This window comes from Aquarana catesbeiana, linkage group LG08, assembly GCF_042186555.1.
Source record: "Aquarana catesbeiana isolate 2022-GZ linkage group LG08, ASM4218655v1, whole genome shotgun sequence".
Classification (NCBI taxonomy): Eukaryota; Metazoa; Chordata; class Amphibia; order Anura; family Ranidae; genus Aquarana; species Aquarana catesbeiana.
The window spans coordinates 75,830,544-75,854,854 of NC_133331.1; the positions used below are offsets into that span (position 1 = coordinate 75,830,544).

Here is a 24,311-nt window from a genome sequence, read left to right on the forward strand (position 1 = left end):
AAAGCCCTCCACCACTCCTGATGCTGTGCCGACAGTCTCCTATCCCTGCACAGTACACAGCTTGAGCAAAGCTCCAAACGCTCCTTCTCACCATCCGATTCCATTACACATAGCTACAATCTCTACAGTGTAGAGCAGGCTATTGCAATTGAGCCGCTGTTCTGACCATGGATTTTCAGAGGTAAGAACTAAACACAGTAGCCAGCTAAACTGTATACTGTGCAGATTGTGGCCACAGTATGTGTAAGGGAATCAAATTTCAACACAGTGTGTGCTGTGGGGGGAGCAAGAGATCTTCGTGCTCGTGTTCAGGCTGTGTACAGTGCAGAGATAGGAGACAGAGTTTTGCCAAGGAAACTATCAGCAGTGACCCTTGTACTGTGCCCTCCTGCCTGCCCTGTACTGTGCCCTCTTGTCCGCCCTATACTGTGCCTTCCTACCTCCTATACTGTACCCTTCTGCCTCCCATACTGTGCCCTCCTGCCCCCATACAGTGCCCTCCTGCCCACCCTGTACTGTGCCCTCCTGCCCCCATACTGTGCCCTCCTGCTCCCATACTGTGCCCTCCTGCCCGCCCTGTACTGTGCCCTCCTGCCCCCCTGTACTGTGCCCTCCTGCCCCCATACTGTGCCCTCCTGCCCCCATACTGTGCCCTCCTGCCCGCCCTGTACTGTGCCCTCCTGCCCCCCTGTACTGTGCCCTCCTGCCCCCCTGTACTGTGCCCTCCTGCCCCCTAGTACTGGGTCCTCCTGCCCCCCTGTACTGTGCTGTCATGCCACCCTGTACTGCTCTCCTGCCCGCCACACACCCTTGTATTGTGCCCTCCTGCCAGCTCTGTACTGTGCCCTCCTGCCCACCCTGTACTGTGTACAGACATACATATATACACGCCACTGATAGTCTGGGGGAGGCATTTATGACAGAGGGGCAGTGTGTACAGGGAGGGGGATTAAGTAAAAAAGAGTGGGAGCAGGGTGTAAAAGGGAAAAGAGATTCAGTGTATACAGAGCTGCAGCGTGTAGAGAGAGTGGGATAGTGTGTACAGGGGGTGAATTTAATTTACTATTATTCTCTAGTTGTGTTTATTTGTTGTTTCTAATGAGACAAAAAGCCACACACAATACGTAACATAATTTAGTCACACCTACTTTTGCCACGGCGTATTAGCGTGCCGCAGGAATCTGTCTCCCTAGTAGGAGCCCTAGTGCATTACTTTGCCCAGTGCGCCCATGATGCTATTAAGATGGCACTGATCATAATCAGCCCATTTCACATCAGAGTCAACTCATTTCACATCAGAGTCCACCATAAAATTAGGGTCAGTCCCCATCACATTATAGCAAGCCTACTTTAGAACAAAGTCCTCAGTACCCCTTTGCACAAAGAGTCCTACCTTCAAATCCTTACCATGACTGCAGCATCATGGCAGGGGGTGAGAGGTGGAGCAGCTCTGGACAGAAGCAGGACTTCTGTCCTCTTCTGAATCCCCACCCTGGATTAATGTAATCTGTTTTCATAGTGTGGGCAGGCCAGCCACAAGCACAACAGTAACAAAAGACGCCACGCATCCTGGTTCATCCCCCTGCACCATGGAAATGAATGATGTGGTGTGGAGGGTAGGGGCAGGGCACTATGCAGTCATGCCAACTTACTGTAGCATCGCTAAGCCTGCATGTTGACCCTCTGCCCCCTCCACCTCCTGGGACAAATACTACTCGACCTGGGGGGTCCTGTATCAGGAACCAGACAAATATGTAACAAACTTGAAAAACGGAAGTCCAGATTGTCCCGACACATATGGATGACATCACCGCCAAGGCATTTCAGTCATTGTTAATGATCTCTCCTCTCCCCTGAAGCTAGCCACTGGGGAAATCACATAACCGGACTGGAACGCCCTCAGAATAGGTAGGCATAAGCATCTTCCTTTCACAGGGTAGTTAACATAGGATTTTGAATGGGTGGGGAGTTTAAACTTAGCAATGGCCTGGAATTTCACCTTAAATATTGAGCCTGATTTTGGATTGATTATTTTGGATCACTACTGAGCATTGTTCTTTAATCTATTAAATTCACATAAATAAGTTTGTTTGCTTGTCTCTTATATGTTATCTTATTCTAACAGGTGGTGGTTTCCTTGTCAGATTCCGATGGTATGCAAACAGTCCAAAGCAAAGAACAAGCCAAATGTGTCTGTGATGGTCATGCCACCTACTTCAGCTGGAATGCCACAGCTTCGAAACCAAGTACAACACACATTTATTTCTACAATACTTCCAAATATTGATGCCTTTAAAAAAAAAAAAGAAAAACACTTTTTCTGCTTAGCTTGCTTAGGGGAATTTAACATCTGAGTACATATTAGGTACAATATCTCATATACTGTACAATGTTGGCATGCTTGATTTACACACACCTGGCAACTTTATTAGGTACAGCTTGCTTATACCTGGTTGGTCCCCATTTTCCCTTCAGAATTGCCTTTATTCTTCATGGCATAGATTCAACAATGTGTTGGAAACATTCCTCAGAGATTTTGGTCCATATTGACATGATAGCATCACACAGTTTCTGCAGATTTGACAGCTGCATATCCATGATGCAAATCTCTCGTTCCACCATATCCCAAAGGTGCTCTATTGGATTGAGATCTGCTGACTGTGGAGGCCATTGGAGTACAGTGATCTCATTGCCATATTCAAGAAACCAGTTTGAGATGATTTGAGCTTTGTGATAGGGTGCATTATCCTGCTGGAAGTAGCCATCAGAAGATGAGTACACTGTAGTCATAAAACAAGGGACAAATGGTTAGCAACAATACTCAGGTAGGCCGTGGCATTTAAACGATGCTCAATTGGTACTAAGGGGTCTAAAGTGTTTCAAGAAAATATCCCCCACACCATTACACCACCAGCCTGAACTGTTGGCACAAGACAGGATGGATCAATGCTTTCATGTTGTTTACACCAAATTCTGACCCTACCATATAAATGTTGCAGTTGAAATCAAGACTCATCAGACCAGGCAACATTTTTCCAATCTTCTATTGTCCAATTTTGGTGATCCTGTGTGAATTGTAGCCTCAGTTTCCTGTTCTTAACTGACAGGAGTGGCGCCTTGTGTGGTCTTCTATTGCTGTAGCCCATCTGTTTCAAGGTTCTATGTGTTGTGTGTTCAGAGATGATATTTTGCATACCTTGGTTGTAGCAAGTGGTTATTTGAGTTACTGTTGCCTTTCTATCATCTTGAACCAGTCTGCCCATTCTCTTCTGACCTCTAACATCAACAAGGCATTTTTGTCCACACAATTGCCACTCACTGGATATTTTTTCTTTTTCAGACCATCCTCTGTAAACCCGAGAGATGGCTGTGTGTAAAAATCCCAATAGATCAGAAGTTTTTGAATGTGGCATGGTTGTTGGTGCCAGACGGGCTGGTCTGAGTATTTCAAAGTCACTTAAATCCCCTTTCCTCCCAATTCTGATGCTCAGTTTGAACTTCAGCAAGTTGCCTTCAGCACGTCTAGATGCCTAAATGCTTAGAATTTCTGCCATGTAATTAAAAGATTGGCAATTTGTATTACCAAGCAACTGAACAGGTGTACCTAATAAAGTGGCCAGTAAGTGTAGATCTCTGCTTTAGCTTAAAATCCCAAACAGACCCCCATCTTAGTAGTGAAGCTCCAGCATAATATATGGAACCATTTATCCAGCCAGTATGCATACAGCTATTTCAGGTTTGTTGGTCCTTCTCATTACAAAACATTATGGTTTCAGTGAACACAAATGTTAAAAGCCTTACTCCAGGAATACTATGACTTTAAATGGTTTGTTTGAACCAATTGGCCCAAACTTTTTCCTTCACTGATACATCTTGTAAAACATGCTGCTGTCAGCGCTGTATCAGCCACATACACTATACAACACTACAGCACTGTGTTCAGCAGAAGTACGGGGATTCCATTCCTTATCAAAATTTAATCTAACTGAGAGATCTTCAGCCATTTGGAGAAAGTTTTGTATTTCTTTCTCGAACATCACGGGACACAGAGCCTCAGTAATTACTGATGGGTTATATAGGTATCACTGGTGATTGGACACTGGCACACCCTATCAGGAAGTTCAACCCCCTATATAATCCCTCCCCCTTGCAGGGATATCTCAGTTTTTACGCCAGTGTCTTAGGTGATGGACGTGTAAAGATGTCCTGTGCTGAGCTCCAAAGGGAATATCCTAAGATCCTATACTGGGGCAAGCCAGGCGAACCGGATCCATTCAAAGTGTCTTTTCATGGCCGAATTGAATGGTACCCGGGCCTCGTGTCCGAAGAAACGAGGTTTTACCCGTAATGCTTCTCTTTTTAGAGAGCTGGACCCCGCAGATCAGAAAATGGCTTTAAACTTCCTAATTTCTGGCGAGGTGCTTTACGGTCCCAGAACTGTTGGATCCCCCTATTCGCCCCAGTCTCTGACGGTTTTTTCAAACGGAGCACACATTAAGAGATGAAGATTGGGTCTGTGTAAACAGCACCCTGCAGCTGGATAAGGTAAGAGGAGATTCCACAGAATTTTTGAGTTCTAGTGGCTTTTCTCCTTTAAGGTAAATGCATGCTATGCCTATTGTGACCACCGGGGGCTGCCAAGAGCACAAACCTGCACATGCTTACTGTCTGTCTCAGTGTTTTTTCATCGCTGTTTATGTCCCAGCGTCTCAAGCCGGCTGCAAGGTAAGATGGAAGGGGGGATTTCTCATGTTTGAATGTTCCCCCCCAGGCTAGAGAGGGGCCACAGGGGTCTAGAAAGTGGTTATACCACCCGGGCTCTGCGGCCTAATGGCCACCATCTCTGAAGATAGCCGTTCAGGCAGATCTTGTTACCAGCCTCTCTCCCTCCCCCCCCCCATCCCCAGCCTTTCTCCAGAAGCATGACAGGAGAGTCGGCCAGCGCGGGAAGCGCTCGTTTTTTTCAAAACTCGAGGGGGGGGGGCGGTAGAGGAGGGGGCGGGACGTCAGCACAGGTGCTTAGACTCCCATTCAGGCCAGCTGCAGGCTATTAAAGGCACTCTGTACAGGTGCACACAGCCTTCTGAGAGACACAGATCTGACGGTCGCATGTAAGGTGGGACACAGGCATTCTCCTAGGCAGCATTTACTGAAGTAACACCAGACTGAGCATTGGGTAGCAAGGCTTTTAGCCAGACTACATCGCTCAGCGGGCAGTGTTCATTTGTATACCTCACACCTTGTTGCTTTGCACTATGGGTAGAAGAGGTTCAAGCACCCCAGGAACCAGAGACACTAGGGGATCTCGTTCAGGTTCTGAGGGCCCCCTGTCGGCAGCATCCTCCCCCCCTAAAGATGGGCCAGGGACGGCTAGCCAGGGAGAACCATCGGGGTCAGGGGCTACACCTGCTTCTGGCACTTCAGCCCCTGTATATATTACACAAGAGGTTTTTTCCTCAACCATTAATGGTCTAGAGGAAAGATTAATGGCCTTGATTACGTCTTCACTCAGTGGAAGAAAACGCACTAGGCTTTCCTCTGTTCCCCAAGACCCTCAGACAGAGGAGCTCTGGGATAAAGGAGATGAATCCCTTTCAGAGGATCGGGATGGGACGGATGATTCCTCTTCGGAGGAATCAGGTGGAGAGGGACTCTCTGCGACTTCCCAAGAGCAGAAAGTCTTAGTGCAGATCCTTACTGGATTGGTCCGCTCCACATTTAAGTTGCCCATACCTGAAACTGCTAAAGAATCCTCTTCTGCTTTGGGGTCACTGAAACCTTTCCAAGCAGCACATGCTTTTCCTGTTCATACTTTACTTGAAAAGCTCATTTATTCTGAGTGGGATCACCCAGACAAACGTTTTTTTCCGCCGAGAAAGTTTTCAACACTTTATCCGATGGAAGAAAAGTTTATTAAAATGTGGGGAATACCGGCTATTGATGCCGCCATTTCCTCCGTAAATAATAGCCTGACTTGTCCTGTAGACAATGCTCAGATGCTCAGGGATCCTGTAGATAAAAGGATGGAATCCCTATTGAAGGATGTTTTCTCCTTAGCAGGATCAGTGGCCCAACCTGCAGTAGCAGCGATTGGAGTCTGTCAATACTTAAGAGACCATGTTAAGCAGGTCATCAAAGTATTACCTGAACAGCAGGCCCAGGGGTTTGCTAACCTTCCAGCGGCCTTATGCTTTGTGGTTGACGCCATTAGAGACTCTATCGTGCAAACCTCCCGTCTTTCACTGGGGTTGGTGCATATACGTAGAATCCTATGGTTGAAAAATTGGTCAGCCGAAGCACCATGTAAGAAGCTACTGGCTGGGTTTCCATTTCGTGGTGCAAGGTTGTTTGGAGAGGACTTGGATAACTATATCAAGAGAATCTCTTGTGGGAAAAGCACTCTCTTACCTGTCAAGAAGAAGAGTAAGCGTCCCTCTTTCAAACGGACTCTTTCCCCAGCGCCGGGGGCTTCAGCCTCCAGGCAGTCTCGACGGCCGCCTCCATCGGGGTCCAGAGACAAGAGTCAACCCCAGGGACAAAAGAAGTCCTGGGGAAAGAAGCCTACTAGGCAAAACACTAAGACCTCTGCATGAGGGGGCACCCCCGCTCACTCGAGTGGGGGGAAGACTGCGACAGTTCTCAGAGCTCTGGCAGGAGGACTTCCAGGACAGATGGGTAATCTCCACGGTAACCTTAGGGTACAAGCTGGAGTTTCAGGAATTCCCCTCTCCTCGGTTCCTCAGATCAAGTGTTCCCAGAGACCCAGAGAAAAAGCAGTCACTCCTTCTAGCATTAGAGCGACTTTTGTCGCAGGAGGTCATTATGATAGTTCCCGCAAAGGACCAGGGATTGGGCTTCTATTCCAACCTTTTTACGGTCCAAAAGCCAAATGGGGATGTCAGGCCCATTCTGGACTTAAGGGATCTGAACCGATTCCTAAGGATTCAATCCTTCCGCATGGAATCAATTCGAACAGTAGTTCCCACCCTGCAGGGAGGAGAATTTCTGGCATCAATAGACATCAGAGATGCATTTCTGCATGTGCCCATTTTTCCTGCTCATCAGAAGTTTCTGCGCTTCGAGGTAGGAGGGCGCCATTTTCAGTTTGTGGCTCTGCCTTTGGGAATAGCCACTGCACCTCGAGTGTTCACAAAGATCTTGGCTCCTCCTCTGGCCAGATTAAGGGCTCAGGGTATAGCTGTCATAGCATACCTAGACGACCTGCTCTTGATAGACCGGTCGGTAGCCTCTTTGAATGGAAACTTGAGGACCACAGTCAGGTATCTAGAACACCTGGGTTGGATCCTCAACTTAGAAAAGTCTTTCCTAAAACCAGTAAGAAGACTGGAGTATTTAGGTCTGATTGTAGATACAAGCCAGGAGAAAATATTTCTACCCCAGGCAAAGATCACTGTTTTGAGAGAGCTGATTCTGACAGTAAGGACCAAGAAGGGTCCCTCAGTCCGCCTTTGAATGAGGCTACTAGGGAAGATGGTGTCTTCATTCGAAGCAGTTCCCTATGCTCAGTTTCACTCAAGAATGCTGCAACACAGCATTCTGTCGACCTGGAACAGGAAAGTTCAGGCATTAGACTTTCCGATGCACTTGTCGCATGCGGGGAGTCAGAGCCTCAATTGGTGGCTCATACCCGAAAACCTGCAGAAGGGGAAATCCTTTCTACCGGTTACCTGGACGGTGGTAACAACAGATGCCAGTCTGTCAGGTTGGGGAGCAGTTCTGGAACAGGCTGCGGTCCAAGGGGTATGGTCCAAGACAGAGAGGACCTTACCCATCAACATTCTGGAGATCCGGGCGATACATCTAGCTCTAAAGGCCCGGACTATCAGGCTACAGGGTTGTCCAGTCAGGATCCAGTCCGACAATGCCACAGCAGTGGCTTATGTCAATCATCAGGGAGGCACCCGGAGCCGAGCTGCTCAAAAAGAGGTGATGCATATCGGCATTTTTCATCCCGGGAATAGAGAATTGGCAGGCGGACTATCTAAGTCGCCAGCAGTTACTTCCAGGGGAATGGTCTCTGCATCCCGACGTCTTTTGGGCCATATGCCAAAGATGGGGGGTTCCAGATGTAGATCTCTTTGCATCCCGATTCAACAAAAAGATAGACAGATTTGTGGCAAGGACAAAAGATCCTCTTGCATGCGGGACAGATGTGTTGGTGATTCCGTGGCATCGGTTCTCACTGATTTACGCATTCCCGCCTATTCTGCTACTACCACGACTCCTTCGCAGGATCAGGCAGGAAAGGAAGTCGGTACTTCTGGTGGCCCCCGCTTGGCCCAGAAGGACTTGGTATGCAGAAATAGTAAGGATGACAGTAGGTTCCCCGTGGACACTACCGGTACGCCCAGTCCTGTTATCTCAAGGTCCAGTGTTCCATCCTGCCTTACAAACGCTAAATTTGACGGTTTGGCTATTGAGACCCACGTTCTGAAGAGTCGTGGGCTGTCAGGTCCTGTCATATCTACCTTGATTAATGCAAGGAAGCCAGCTTCCAGGATGATTTATCATAGAGTCTGGAAAGCTTATATAACCTGGTGTGAATCCAGAGGTTGGCATCCCAGGAAATATGTCATAGGTAGAATTCTTGATTTTCTACAATTAGGATTAGAGATGAAGCTGGCCTTGAGTACCATCAAGGGCCAGGTCTCGGCTTTATCAGTATTATTTCAGCGGCCACTTGCTTCGCATTCTTTGGTCCGAAACTTTATGCAGGGGGTGATGCGTCTTAATCCTCCGGTTAAAGCGCCCCTAAACCCCTGGGACTTGAACTTGGTCCTGGCTGTGTTACAGAAACAGCCTTTTGAACCAATAAGTCAGATTCCTTTGGTCTTGTTGACAAGGAAATTCATTTTTCTGGTGGCCATCTCTTCTGCTAGAAGAGTATCAGAATTAGCAGCTCTTTCCTGTAAGGAGCCTTATTTGATTATACACAAGGATAGAGTGGTACTATGCCCTCATCCCAGTTTTTTACCGAAGGTGGTTTCTGATTTTCATTTAAACCAAGACATTGTTCTACCTTCCTTTTTTCCAGATCCCTGTTCTTCGGAAGAGAGATCTCTACATTCGTTGGATGTAGTAAGAGCAGTTAAGGCCTATCTAGGGGCAACTGCTCAGATCCGCAGGACGGATGTTTTGTTTGTGCTGCCAGAGGGTCCCAATAGAGGACAGGCAGCGTCAAAAGCTACCATTTCTAAATGGATTCGACAGTTGATCATTCAAGCTTACGGTTTGAAACAGAAGATTCCTCCATTTCAGATCAGGGCACATTCCACAAGGGCTATTGGGGCTTCTTGGGCAGTGCATCACCAGGCCTCTATGGCTCAAATCTGCAAGGCCGCAACCTGGTCTTCAGTTCATACATTCACCAGATTCTATTAGGTGGATGTGGGAAGGCATGAGGATATCGCCTTTGGGCGTAGTGTGCTGCAGTCAGCGGTACAGGGTCCTCAGGTCTGATTGCACCCTACTTGGTCGTGGCCCCCCCCCTCAGGTAGCTTTGCTCTGGGACATCCCATCAGTAATTACTGAGGCTCTGTGTCCCGTGATGTTCGAGAAAGAAAATAGGATTTTTTAAAACAGCTTACCTGTAAAATCCTTTTCTTTCGAAGGACATCACGGGACACAGAGGTCCCGCCCCTCTTCTAATACACTATATTGCTTGGCTACAAAACTGAGGTATCCCTGCAAGGGGGAGGGATTATATAGGGGGTTGAACTTCCTGATAGGGTGTGCCAGTGTCCAATCACCAGTGATACCTATATAACCCATCAGTAATTACTGAGGCTCTGTGTCCCGTGATGTCCTTCGAAAGAAAAGGATTTTACAGGTAAGCTGTTTTAAAAAATCCTATTTTTTATGAATGAATATAAGGCTTCCTCTGATTGACTGAGGTGGAAAGTTGGGCAAGTGATGTCATGATCTCAACACCAGTCAATCAAGGAGCCTTGTATTCATTCATAAAATACAAAGCTTTCTGTGAATCTACTTCGATTTCTATTTTGATCCAGAAATGGGATGGGAAGTTCTTGTACTGTTGCTGGACCACAGCGATATATACTGCATATACAGTAGCTGATTCTACATACAGTTTATACTGTTCTTCTTACAGTGGGGAAAATAATTATTTGATCCTCTGCAGATTTTGTAAGCTTGCCCACTTACATAGAAATGCAAGTGGGCAAACTTACAAAGTCTGCAGGGGATCAAATAATAGTTGTATTTTAAATTATAGAGACAGAATATCAAGTGAAAATCCAGAAAAAACACATGATACAAATGTTATACAATGAGTTGCAGTTCAGTGAGTAAAATTAAGTATTTGATCCCCAACCAAAACATGACTTAGTACTTGGTGGAAAAACCCTTGTTAGCAAGCACAGAGGTAAGACTTTTTTTTGTAGTTGGTGACCAGGTTTGCACACATCTCAGGAGGCATTTTGGTCCACTCTTTTTTACAGATCTTCTCTAAATCCTTAAGGTTTTTTGGCTGTCTCTTGGCAACTCAAAGTTTCAGCTCCCTCCATAAATTTTCTGTAGGATTAAGGTCTGGAGACTGGCTAGGCCACTCCATGACCTTAATGTGCTTCTGCTTGAGCCATTCCTTTGGCGATATGTTTTGGGTCATTCTCATGCTGAAAACCCCATCCACGTCCCATCTTCAGTATTCTGGCTGAGGGAAGAAAGTTCTTATCCAAGATTTTACAATACATGGCCCCATCCATTGACCATTCAATGCGACAAAGTCAGTTTGTACCTTTAGTCGAGAAACCACCCCAAAGTATAATGTTACCACCTCCATGCTTGACTGTGGGTATGGTGTTCTTAGGGTCGTAGTCAGCATTTTTTTCCTCCAAACACAGCAAGTCCTCCTCCACAAGAAAGCACATGTGCAGTCATGCCAAAGAACATCTAAATGATTCAGAGAAGGATTGGGAAAAAGTGCTGTGGTCAGATGAGACTAAAATTGAGCTCTTCAGCATTAACTCGACTCACGTGTGTGGAGGAAGAAAAATGCTGACTATGACCCTAAGAACACAATCCCTACAGTCAAACACGGGGGTTGAAACATGATGCTTTGCGGGTGTTTCTCTGCCAAAGGTACAGGCCGACTTTGCCGCATTGAGGGGCCAATGGACAGGGCCATGTATTGTAACATTTTGGTTGAGAACCTTTTTCCCTCAATCAGAAAACTGAAGATAGGTCGTGGATGGGTCTTCCAGCATGACATTAACCCAAAACATACCGCCAAGGCAACAAAGAAGTACCTCAAGAAGAAGCACATTAAGGTCATAGAGTAGCCTAGTCAGTCTCCAGACCTTAATCCTATAGAAAATGTATGGAGGGAGCTGAAACTTCAAGTTGCCAAGAGACAGCCAAGAAACCTTAAAGATTTAGAGAAGATCTGTAAAGTAGAGTAGACCAAAATCCCTCCTGAGATGTGTGCAAACCTGGTCACCAACTACAAGAAACCTCTTACTTTTGTGCTTGCCAACGAAGGTTTCTATAGAAAGTACTAAGTCATGTTTTCCTGGGGATCAAATACTTATTTTACTCACTGATCTCCAGCTTAATTTATAGCATTTGTTTATGTGTTTTTTTTCTGGATTTTTGGTTGATATTCCTGCTCTATCATTTAAGATACACCTATGATACAAATTATAGACCTTTCATTACTTTGTAAGTGGGCAAACTTACAAAATCTGCAGGGAATCAAATAATTCCAGCACAGAGAAAGAGCTCTCACCAAGAGCCCTGTGTTTCGTACTAATGATCAGGACCTGGGACCCCCAGTTCCCAGTCACCTGGGCAGTGATTAGTCACTATGTAGCCTGCTCCTGTGTTTTCTTTCTTCTCTGAATAGAGAGAAACATACAATGCATCTTTCTCTCCTTAGGCCCCTTTCACACGGGGCTGTCCGTTTTTAGTACTCCGCTTGCTCAGCAGGGATCGCCCTGTTGATCCCCGCTGAGGGACGAACCTGTCAGAGAGTCCGCTCTCCCCTACGGGGGGATCAGATGACGGATGGAAAATAGGACATGCATCATCTGGATTTTGCGGATCGGATGGCAGCGGACATGCCACTGCTGAAATCCGACGCTCCATAGAGCTGTATGGAGCGACCGTTCAGATCTGCCTGAAAAAACTGACAGGCGGATCTGAACGGTCCGCACATGTGAAAAGGGCCTTACAGGGGAGAAAAATGTCAACAAACAAAAGTGTTTAAACATTTTTTTAAAAAAAGGAAAAAAATAGCTAAATCAAGATTTGAACTTGATCAGTGCCAGAGTTATAGTATAAGGATCAAAAGTCAAAGTAAGGGTCAAATGTCAGGGTCAGTATATTTTGGGTAGCATTTTTAAAATTAGTATCAGGTGTGTTTTAGGTAGGATAAAAAAGCAAAATGCACACCATTTTTACTGGGCCCTACCACGTTTACAAACAAATACCATACACATATGAGGTATCACTGCGATCTTCAGGAGCAGGAGGACTTACAAAATGCACCTGTGTAGACAAAATATTCTTGCACCAGACCTATCGGCAAACAACAGAGTGCTCAGCACTTTATTCCTAATGCCTTCACAGCACTCCTTGGCACCAGGGCAGAAGTGTGTTCCTACAGTATACAGTGCATCCAGAAAGTATTCACAGCGCTTCACTTTTTCCACATTTTGTTATGTTACAGCTTTATTCCAAAATAGAATAAATTCATTATTTTCCTCAAAATTCTACAAACCATAATGACAATGTGAAAGAAGTTTGTTTGAAATCTGTGCAAATTTATTAAAAATAAAAAACAAAAAAAATAATATGTACATAAGTATTTACAGCCTTTGCTCCAAACCTTGTTGAAGCACCTTTGAAGCCAATTGCAGCCTCGAGACTTTTTGAGTATGATGCTACAAGTCTGGCACACCTATTTTTTGTCAGTTTCTTCCATTCTTCTTTGCAGGACCTCTCAAACTCCATCAGGTTGGATGGGGAGCGTCGTCCTCGAGTTGTCTTTATGGGGCATTGTTTGTAGAAATTTGAGGAAAATAAATAATTTAATCCATTTAGAATAAGGATGTAACATAACAAAATTTGGAAAAAGTGAAGCACTGCGAATACTTTCCGGATGCACTGTATCTTAGGAAACTCATTAACAGCATGCTTCCTCACCTCACTGCCTCCTATGTTCCTGAACCCAAGAGCATTCAAATGATCTTTATGTCCATGGTCACTACTTATATTCTCAGTGTCATTCCTACATATGAAACAACAAAGTTTAGTGTTCCTCTCAGATTAACAAGATTAGCAAATAAAGCTGCTCTATTTTATTTTCAGATGAAATTAAGATTCATGTAGACAGCGGATCTCTGCTTGTGGAAGGGGACTGTATTGAAAATGCTCTTCTAATAACTGGGGAACACAGAACAGATTCTGTTGAGAAAACCATTCTGGTCAAGGTGGGTCCCTATTTTTTTCTTTTCCATAAAGATTTTATTACATATTGCAAGAAATATACAGCATAGTGTAACAATACAACAATGTAACAACATGGGTAACAGGTTCCATTAGAAGTTTCTCATGCAATAAATCGCATTTTCGGAGTATAGTAATTATCCATTCCATCATATACCCAATTTCCATATGTATCTCATTTACATAATAAAGAAAGAACTTAGTCCCTACTTTAGGGTGTATGTGCTCCTCATATCAAAATGACTCCTCTCAGGATCCTAATTTTTTATTGTTAACTGAAATGTAGAGAGTTGAAGAGTAAATGTATTGTTGTAAATGTAAACTTTGATAATTAATGGTTTTCTCAAGATAAGACCTTATCTGCAGGGCATCTACCCCACCCCTGTTCATGGGCCAGATAAAAAATTTAGGACAGCCAAATGTGTGTATTTTGGGATGTGAGGGTTTATGAGTCAGGGCAGTCAGATTGTGATGTGATTGATCACAGTTATCACATGGTACAGACTGGGCCAATCACGGCCTATCTGTGCCATTTGATCAGCTGTGGCCAATCACAACTAATCACAACAAAACAGAGAAAGGAGGAATGAGGGCGCTTCTGTAAGGGTTAATTTCTCCAGTCCCAAACAGCAATTGGAAATAGCACTTAAATGAGCACTTTGATGACGAGAAGCAGCTCCGGGAAATCAGAAATGAAATAAAAGCACTTATAAGTGCAGCATTTCACAAATTTATTGCAAACAAGTGGTTAAAAACACAAGAGCTTCATAGCGAATTAGCATGTCAGTATGGTAGTCCTCATATGGTCCTACGCCTTTGTGTGGGGAGAGAGCCGGCCAACAGCTGACATTATCACAGGGGGAAGCGGGGGAAGCGAGGAGAGGAGATGTCAGCCCAACTTCCGTAACCATGCTGGAACGCATGTGGCCGGTGGTGACGTCAGGCGGTGGGCGCCTGACGTCCCCACCAGCTCCGTGCGTTCCAGCATGGTTCCGGGAATTAAGGCTGACATCTCACCTCCTCGCTTCCCCACTTTCTTGATTCCTCCTGTAATGATGACAGCTGCTGGCCGGCTCTCTCCCCACACAGAGGCGTAGGACCATATGAGGACTACCCTACTGACATGCTAATTTCCTATGAAGCTCTATAAGCAATCTTAATCTGTAAAAAAAAATACTGATCAGTTCCCCAGAGTAGTACAATGTTACTATGCTAACATTATATTGCTCTGGTCACAGTGTGTTAAAAAATAGTAAAAACAAAAAATAAATGTTATACTGTCATCAGTCAGTGTCTCTGATTGCTGCCACACCAGTTATATGATGACACTGTACTGCATTTCCCCAAAAACTTATGACAAAAATGTATAACTTGAAAAAACTCGCCATGCCTCTTACTAAATACCTTGGGACTGTCTACTTTCCAAAAAGGGGTCATTTGGGGGATATCTCTAGTGTCCAGACATTTTTGGGCCCCAAGAAATGAGATGTCAATACATCAGGACCAGTGGCGTCGGCAGGGAGGGCTGACCGTGGCTGAAGCCCCGAGTGGGTCCACAAAAAGCCCCGGATCTCGAGTGGGCAAGGTTCTATTAATAGCCCCAAGCGCCACCGAGTGGGGACCAATCTGATGCTGAACGCGGCCAAGTCACATAGCAAGTCCCACCTTCTGGAGCCTGCAGCACCTATGATGGACGTCCCATTGGTCCAATAGTGGGACAGTGGGACGTGTGATGTCCATCATAGGCGCTGCAGGCTCCAGAAGGCAGGGATTACAATGCGGCTGCCGCGCCACTGTGAGATGCCCGCTCGGCGCTCCTCGCTCCTCTCTCCTCTCCTCCCTGCTGTGATGATGGGCGCGCACTGCACACCACGGCTGAGCTGCTGCTGCAGGACACATGAAGTCTCCTGGTCAGGTAGGTCAGTGTGTGTCACTACCGTCAGTGTATGTAGGTCAGTGTATGTATGTCAGGTAGGTCAGTGTATGTATGTCAGGTAGGTCAGTGTTTGTGTGTCAGGTAGGTCAGTGAGTGTCAGGTAGGCAGGTCAGTGTATGTATGTCAGGTAGGTCAGTGCGTAGCAGGTAGGTAGGTCAGTGTATGTCAGGCAGGTGAGTTTAGTGGTCAGCATTGATGGGCACCGGTAATCCAGGCAACAACCAGCAAGTGAGCTTACCCCCCCCCCCCCCCCCGCAACATAACCACACTGCCCAGCCAAAAAACCCTGCGCCACTACCGCCATTTTATAACTGAAATGAAAAACGCTTTTTTTTTTCAAAATGTTCAGTCTTTTTTGTTTATTTAGTAAAAAATTAAAAACTCAGTGGTGATTAAATACCACCAGAAGAAAGCTATATTTGTGTGAACAAAATTATGAAAATTTAATTTGAGTACAGTGTTGCATGTCTGAGCAATTGTCATTCAAAAGCCTTATACTCACGGTTGGATTGTTGGCCAACAAAACCGTGGACTTTTGTCTGAAGGGCGTTGGCCCAAACTTGTCTTGCAAACAAACAGCAAGGAATTGTCGGCTAACAAATACGAACGTAGTGACGTACTACGTTGTTTTTCAGCTCTTTAGCGCCACCCTTTGGGCTCCTTCTGCTAATTTCGTGTTATTAGAAGTTTGGTGAGTGTTGATTTGCGCTTTTCATTTCACACTTTTCATTTTGCGCTTTTCATTATGTTTCTGAACGGCCATTCGTCAACCAGCCATGTTGCGGAATCGGAGGAGATGACGTGTTATTTATTATTGGCCTTGGAGTTATTGCTTTGATTCTATTTTTTTGGTTGAATAATGATTTGATTTGGTATATTTTCTATATTTTTTGGATGCATAGAATGCACTTTTTGGTTATGTTCTATTGGCAGATAGCATGTCTAATTTTATTTGTTTTCTTTTTTTAATGCACAATAAGATAATTGTGTAGAATAATACTTGGCTATGTGTTTTAGGAGTAGGCAGTTACATTTAAAAAAATACAATGTAAAATTGACAAGGGACACCAACATAGTTGTATATTTGATCTTGAAAACTACGGGATAATGGTCTTGTGGTAACTTGCCCAATAAAAAAAAACAAAAAAAAAAAAAACATAATAATATTATTCTTGATATCACTAGAAAAAAAAAGCTTTTGAAAATTTGTTTGCAATAACTCCCATCAATATCACCAGCAAAGCGGCTTCATTATTATCCCATTAAAGAAGAAGAGAAATGTGCACTGCATTTGGTGATTTCATAATTTGCCACATCAGGAATGTTAATTCTCTATTAAGAACGCTAGTTTACAAGACCGACCGCTTCTGTCTCGTCCTTGCATGCGTGTTTTTACTTTGGACTTTTGTCCGACGGACTTGTGTACACACACTCTGAAAATCCGAAAACACACATTTGTCAGCGGAAAATCCGACAACAACTGTCCGATCTAGCATACACACGGTCGGATTTTCCACCAACAGCCTGACATCACACATTTCCCGTCGGAAAATCTGATCATGTGTACGAGGCTAAAGAGTGAAAGCTCAAAATTGGCCTGAGCAGGAAGGGGGTGAAAGTGCCCAGTATTGAAGTGGTTAATCACTGTGTGGAAGGAGCTGTCTGCCATCCAGCATCCACAGGTAGATCCTCAGTGAAGGAGATAACGATAAGATCCTTATCCACACCAGGACTTCAGTGCAGCACCCTCCAGAACATGTAAGCCTCTGGCAATCTTCCCTAGGCCCTTAGCCCAAAAGATGCAGAGGCCCAGACTATAGATTCTTGTCTTAGTAGAGCTGCCTCAAGGGGCAGCAGCCCCATGAGACTCGGAACCCTTCCTTGAGGGAAAAGAAGCTTCTTTTTAGGGCTTCTGCAAATTTATCACCTTCCCAGACACCTTCTGCACACCTCCTTCCAGGGATTGGCTGGGGCATCATAAATATTCAAGTGATCATTTGAATCTCTCTGCCCCAAACACTCAGCTCAGGAAACCCTGAACAGACTAAAACAATCAATACTGCTCCACTTACTACAGTGGACCCAAAATTTAATTTAACCTAGTAGCCTAAATAGAGCCGGGTTTACATGTGTAATATAAATAACTGTGTAAGCTAATGCATAGGGGAGAGGAAGACAAGATAGGCAGAGAGGGTAGATAACACTTTCTCCCAACCAACTTTAGCCAGTATTCTGGTCCTTTCTTGTGTCTTATCAAAAAAAAGTTGTCATTATCAAGTAATACTGTAATGTCATATTATGAGTGTGCGCTTGAATGCTGCGCCTTAATTGTTCGTATTGAAAGAACCTACATGTGTAATGTTGTGGGAGGTTAAAAGCTACATGCAGTGTTTAAACATTTTAGGGTATTTCCATACCAAAAGTCAAATTTCAACTTATTTAATTCTCCATATGTTGAGCTATTCCATATTGGACTGTATTGCCCAAATCCTTCATTGCATATTTGCTGTTTTTTTTTTTTTTAATAATCAAAAATTTTATTGTTTATTTCATTTATATATACACCATTTATACAACATTCTATACCCCTTTGTTCAAACAATAGAAACATACTACACATTACATCCTACATCACCTACCACCATTTTCCCCCCTGTCCCAGCGGCCGACATTTACATATGCGAGGGGAAAAAAAAATAAATAAAATGGTACCCACCCCACCGTATTTATCGTGTTTATGTTTATAAAGTGTTAAAAAAAAATAAAATTATAAATACTTCCCCCCTTATTCTAATTGGTGTCTTTAGTCCCCTCCATTCCTTGTTATATATTGTGGAAGAGAAAAGAAAGAAAAAAAAAAAAAAAAAGAAGATAAATAAATAAATGGTACCCACCCCACCGTGTTTATCGTGCTTATGTTTATAAGGTGTTAAAAAATGAAATTATAAATAAGTTCCCCCTAATTCTTATTAGTGTCCTTAATCACTTCAGTTCATAATTATATATTGTGTGAAGAGAAAAAAAAAAAAAAAAGATAAATAAATAAATGGTACCCACCCCACCGTGTTTATCGTGCTTATATTTATAAAGTGTTTAAAAATAAAATTATAAATAAGTTCCCCCTTATTCTTATTAGTGTCATTAATCACTTCAAAAAAAAAAAGAAAAAAAAAAATTTCCCTTCCGTGTATATTCGTGTTTGTATTTATATAATTTATAAAGTGTTTTTAAAGATATATTTATAAGTACATTTCCCCCTTATGTCTAATTTGTGTCATTAATTACTTCAGTTCATTATTAAATACAGCCCCTTTATTTTAGTTCGTGTCACTAACCCCTAAAATTCATAATTATGAAGATGTGTTAAAAAAAAAAAATAAAAAAAAAAGGAATTCCCCTATGATTCATATTTGTTATTAATCGTGTGCCTATCTCCTCCCCCCCTCCACCACCAATGTTTGTCAAAACTGGGGCAAGAGGGGAATAGTAAAAAAAAAAAAAAAAAAACTACAAAAAAAAAACAAAGACCACATATACCTTTACCCATACATTATCTTACCCCCCTCCCTCTTTGATTAGCATTAGAGAAGTTATATGACTATTTACATCTACCCTTCAGGGCCATTCTTCTTATGTCTCTATTCTAAATGACTATACCATTCCTTCCTCTTACCCATCTGTATTTCCCTCTTCTATTATCTCCTCAGCGCATTGTTCCCAGTTTGCCCATGTCGTTTCAAATTTCTTTCTTTGGTTTTTAACCACATGAACCCATCTCTCTGCTTCCTTTATTATATTAACCTCGTTTCTCCACTCTATGACTGACGGGATCCTATCCTGTCTCCAGTACTTCGGAATTAGTTTTTTCGCTGCATTTAACAAGTGTGGGGTTATACTTTCTCTATATTTTTTGATAGGTCCAGTCATTCCATGAAATAAATATTGTATGGGCCCAAACTCTATGTGCTCCGTCGTCATTTTCTTAATCCAGGGGGCTACTAATTCCCAAAAACGCTTAATTATTGGGCACGTCCACCATAGATGAAGAAAAGTTCCCCTCTGTCCACAGCCCCTCCAGCATTTGTCATTAGCTTCTGAAGAGATTTGTGCCATTTTAACTGGTGTCCTGTACCATCTCGCTAGGAATTTATATGCCATTTCTTGCACCTTTGTACTTATGGAGGTAGTAAATGTTAACAATATCATTTTATTTATTTGTTTATCTGTCCACACTTGGCCTAGCTCCCTCTCCCATTCTTTCATGAAGTATGGGGGTTTCTTTTCTTGTTCTCCTAGGATCATTCTGTACGTCCAGGATAATGTATGCCCATCTTCTGATGTCTGTGCACACTTCCTCTCAAATGCGGTAAGTGTATTTATGGATCTTAACGGTTTTATTTTCTTAAGGAAACTCGTCATTTGACGATATTTCCATTCCGCCATTCTTGTCTCCCCAAATTTCAAGATCATCTCTGTCAGTGGTATTAAAACTCCACTTGGGGCAAACTTACCGCATCTAATACTCCCATCTTGTCCCCACGCCCCCAGACTTCCCGTCTTCTCCCCCGGGAGGAACCACGGAAATCCGTCCAGAGGATTTAGAGGGGAGGTCTGTGGGGCATACCTACCCTCTTTATTCATTCTATCCCATACTTCTAATGTATTCAGGGTTATTGGTGATGTCCATTGTGACAGCCCTCTCAGTGACCCTTGGATCCATGGTGCTCCTGCCAGGTTTCTCCCCGCCATCATCATTTCTGCCTGTACCCATGGTTTTCTATCTAGGTCATGGCACCAGTCTGTTATTCTAACTAGCGCCATGGCCTTATAATAGGATGTTATATCCGGGAGTCCTAGGCCACCCTCCGCTCTACTCCTTCTTAAAATGTCATACGCCAATCTAGGCCTTTTATGGTTCCATACAAAGGCTATTAATAGCCGACGCATTTGTTTAAGGAGACTCGCCGGCAACCTGATTGGCACTGTACGCAGCACATAAACTATTCTGGGCAGTATACTCATTTTTATGGCACTGATTCTTCCGAACCAGGTCAAGTATTTCCCCTTCCATTTCTTTAATTCTTCTGTTATTTCTTTCACTAATGAGCCATAATTATGCTCCAACAATAGTTCATAGTCTGCGCTTATCTGTACCCCCAGGTATGTCAGCGACTTCCTGTTCCATATAAATGGGTATTTCTCCTTCAGTGTTCTCTCCATCTCCGCTGGGACATGACTGGGAAGGATGACTGATTTCTCGAAATTAATCTTAAAGCCAGACATCCTTCCAAATTTCTGTACTTCTACCATCAATGCGGCTATAGATGTCTGGGGAGTGGACATAAAAAATAATAAATCGTCCGCATATGCTGCTACTTTATGTTCCGTATGGCCTATGTGCGTCCCCACTATCTCCTTATTCTTTCTGATTCTACGCAAAAAGGGTTCCATTACTATTGCAAATATCAATGGGGACAGTGGGCACCCCTGCCTGGTACCGTTTTGTATGTTAAAGCATTCAGATACTGTCCCATTTACCTTAATTCTTGCTCTTGGTTTTGTGTATAGTGCCATAATCCATCCCAGCATTCTCTCCCCCAGTCCTATCCTCCCCAGTACTTCTCTCATAAAGCCCCAGTTCACTCTGTCGAAGGCTTTCTCCGCATCCATCGACAGAGTGATTCCTGGGGCTTCACCTGGGCCATGTTGCATCCAATGCAGTATATGGAGTGCGCGGGTGGTGTTATCTCTTGCTTCTCGCCCCTTTACAAACCCTGCTTGATCTGGGTGCACTAAATCTCCTACATCTTCCTGTAGTCTCAGGGCCAGAATTTTTGCCATTATCTTGGTGTCTGAGTTCAGCAGAGAGATTGGCCTGTAATTGGCACATACCTGGGGATCTTTTCCCTCTTTTGGCAAAACCGTTATGTACGCCAGTGATGCTTCTGAGGAGAGTGGATTTCCAGCACCCATAGAGTTGAAATAATCACAAAGTGGCCTTACCAAAATTGGGAGAAATTTCTTGTAATATATGTTTGTCAGCCCATCCGGGCCCGGGCTTTTCCCTGGGGGTAGGGCTGCTATCACTCTGCTCAACTCTTCCACCGTGATTGGGCGTTCCATAATCTCGGAGGTTTCTCTATTTAGTATGGGCATGTCTGCGTTCTCAATGTAATCCTTGATCTTATCTCTCCTTTGTTCCTCGCTTTCCAGTTCTTCAGATGGTTCTGTTTTGGAGATGTTATATAGTACCTCATAAAATTTACTAAATTCTTTTGCTATCGCCTTTGTGTCTATTATTTTCCTACCCTGAACTAGTAAGCTGTGCACGTGTCTGGAGTCCTGTTGTTTTTTAAGTTGTTTTGCCAGTAGCTTACCGCATTTATTTCCTTGTTCATATGCTCTATTTGCGAAAAACCTAATTTTGTTCTTCGCTTTATATTCTAAATATTGCGCAAGCTCTGCCCGTACACTCTCCAGACGTCTACCATCCACTGGATCGAGATTTTCCTTATGCTTTATCTCTAGGGTTCTGATCTTCTCTAGTAATTCGTCCATTTCCCTTTTACTTTCCTTTTTCATATATGTGCCGATGGCAATTAAGTCCCCCCTCACAACCGCTTTGTGTGCTTCCCACACCACTTGATCTGACACACCTTCCATTTTATTTATTTCGAAATACTCCTTTATCCTAACCTTTAATTTCTCCACTATGTCTTCTTTATCCAACAATGACTCGTTCAGACGCCAAGTTCGTTCCACCCGAGTCATTTGAGTTGGTTGAAGGGTCAAAATCATTGGGGCATGGTCAGACATAGTTATTGGTTCAATTGTACTTGTGCTGACATTCCCCAAGTAGAATTGATCCACCAAAAAGAGGTCTAGCCGTGAATACATATCGTGTATTTTAGAGTAATAGCTATAATCCCTGATACCTGGATGTAAAGCTCTCCAAGTATCCACTAGGTGTTGAGAGCGTAAGATTTGTTTAACCCGCTTTATGGCTTTAAAAGACACAGCAGTTCTCTAGCAGGTATCTATACTCGGCTCTAACACCATATTAAAATCTCCTCCTACCACTACACACCCTTCCTTAAATTCTTCCAGTTTTCTAAATACTTTAACCAGAAAGTTAGCTGTCCCAACATTGGGCGAATATATTGAAGCAAAGGTATATCGTCTCCCCTGTAGCGTCCCCTTTACAAACAAGTACCGACCTTCTGGGTCACTTTGCAGGGTCTCCGTAGTCCATGGGCACGATTTTTTGAACGCAATTGTGACCCCTCTTGCCCTCGCTATTGGGGATACTGCATGATACCATTGATTCAGTACATTCTGGGGTAAGCTTGGAATTGAGCTGCTCTTGAAATGGGTCTCCTGCAGGAAAACATCAGCTCCCCAATGTTGTAGCTCAACCCATAAGTGCCCTCTTTTAATTGGTGAATTCAAACCCCTCACATTATATGACAAAATTTTCAATATGGCTGTCATTTTATTTCCTTTTTAGAACACCCAGCCCCTTGCCCTTGTTCTCTATCTTCTCCTCTGCCAATCCCACCCCCCCTTCTACCCCCCCCTCCCCGTCATTCATTACTTCCAGACAAAAAACCCAAAAAGTACAAAAAATATACCACTTGTATATCATAAATATATACCTTACATACTTACATCCTGTCCTCCCATACCACAAACCTTCCATTAGGGGAATTTCTAAAAATCGGGTATTTAGCTTGCGCACACCCACACCTCCTGTGCGCCTGCCACCACCCTTCCCTGCCTTCCGCAGGATTATTCTCCCCTTCCATTGGGCTGACCTATTGACCTACCTAAGGTACACATTCCCCACTACACCTTCCCTTCCAATCCCCCCCCTCTCCCCGGCATTACTCTATTAAACCCCTCCTGAGTGGGACGGACAAAAAAAAAAAAAAATGTCCTTTAAGTCCTTCTCTGGGCTATTCCCCTATTAACCTTTGCTGGTACTTCTTGCCATTTCTCTGCTCGTTGTAGGGGGGGCCCTAGACAACTTATTCTCCAGTCCACAAAGTCCACCATCGGGAGATCTAATTTTTCCACAAATACTTTTAGATCGTCCTTCGTTCGCAATGTTGCGGTTCTTCCATTCCTGGAAGCTGTTAGACTGAAAGGGAACCCCCACCTATACTTGATCTCCGCCTTCCGTAAAATTTCCAGCAATGGGCGAACCGCCCCACGTTTAAAGAGAGTCCTTTTCGATATATCTGGATACAGAGCTATGTTTGAACCTTCAAATGTAATCCTAGGGTTATCACGTGCCATCTTCATTATACTCTCCTTCACTGCATATTTGTGCACTTTACATATTACATCTCTGGGTACGTCAGTTTTTGTGCTCTTGGAGTGGGCCCGGTGTATCCGGTCTATTTCTATAACATTAGGGGCTTGATCTCCTAAAATCTGTCCAAACATTTTTTGTGCCACTGGGGCTAGTTCTGTCGCTGTGATTGACTCTTTCAGTCCCTTTATACGTATATTTTGGCGTTTATCCCTATTCTCATATTCATCCAGCTGGTCCCTGTATGCATTTAAAGTTTCTTCATATTTTTTCATGGATTCTTGAGTTTCGGTCACAGCTTGTATAATGACTTTATGTTCTTTTTCCATCCCCTCTACTCTGTATCCCAGGTCCCTGACGTCCTCCTTTACGCTTGCTACTGCTTGCATACAAGATTGTTCAACTGCATTTATTAATTGCTGAATATCACTTTTAGTGGGGAGGGCCTTCAACAGGCCCCAGATATCCCTTTCTGGGTCTACACTTTGTCCAGTCCATCCTTGTGGGTTCCCTTCACCGTTTTGGAGGCTCTCCTGGTCACAGTCCATGACATGTCTCTGCGGTGACCCACAT

At 43.9% G+C, this 24,311-nt stretch overlaps 1 protein-coding gene across 1 annotated transcript in view; it reads left to right on the forward strand.

The window, feature by feature from the left end:
- LOC141105853 (alpha-2-macroglobulin-like) overlaps nucleotides 1-24,311 on the forward strand; it is a 368,197-nt gene that overhangs the window by 201,165 nt on the left and 142,721 nt on the right. The window contains exons 19-20 of the mRNA XM_073595997.1: nucleotides 2,126-2,246; nucleotides 13,351-13,472. Of these exons, the coding sequence (XP_073452098.1) occupies nucleotides 2,126-2,246; nucleotides 13,351-13,472 (243 nt within the window). The remainder of the gene's footprint in view (nucleotides 1-2,125; nucleotides 2,247-13,350; nucleotides 13,473-24,311) is intronic.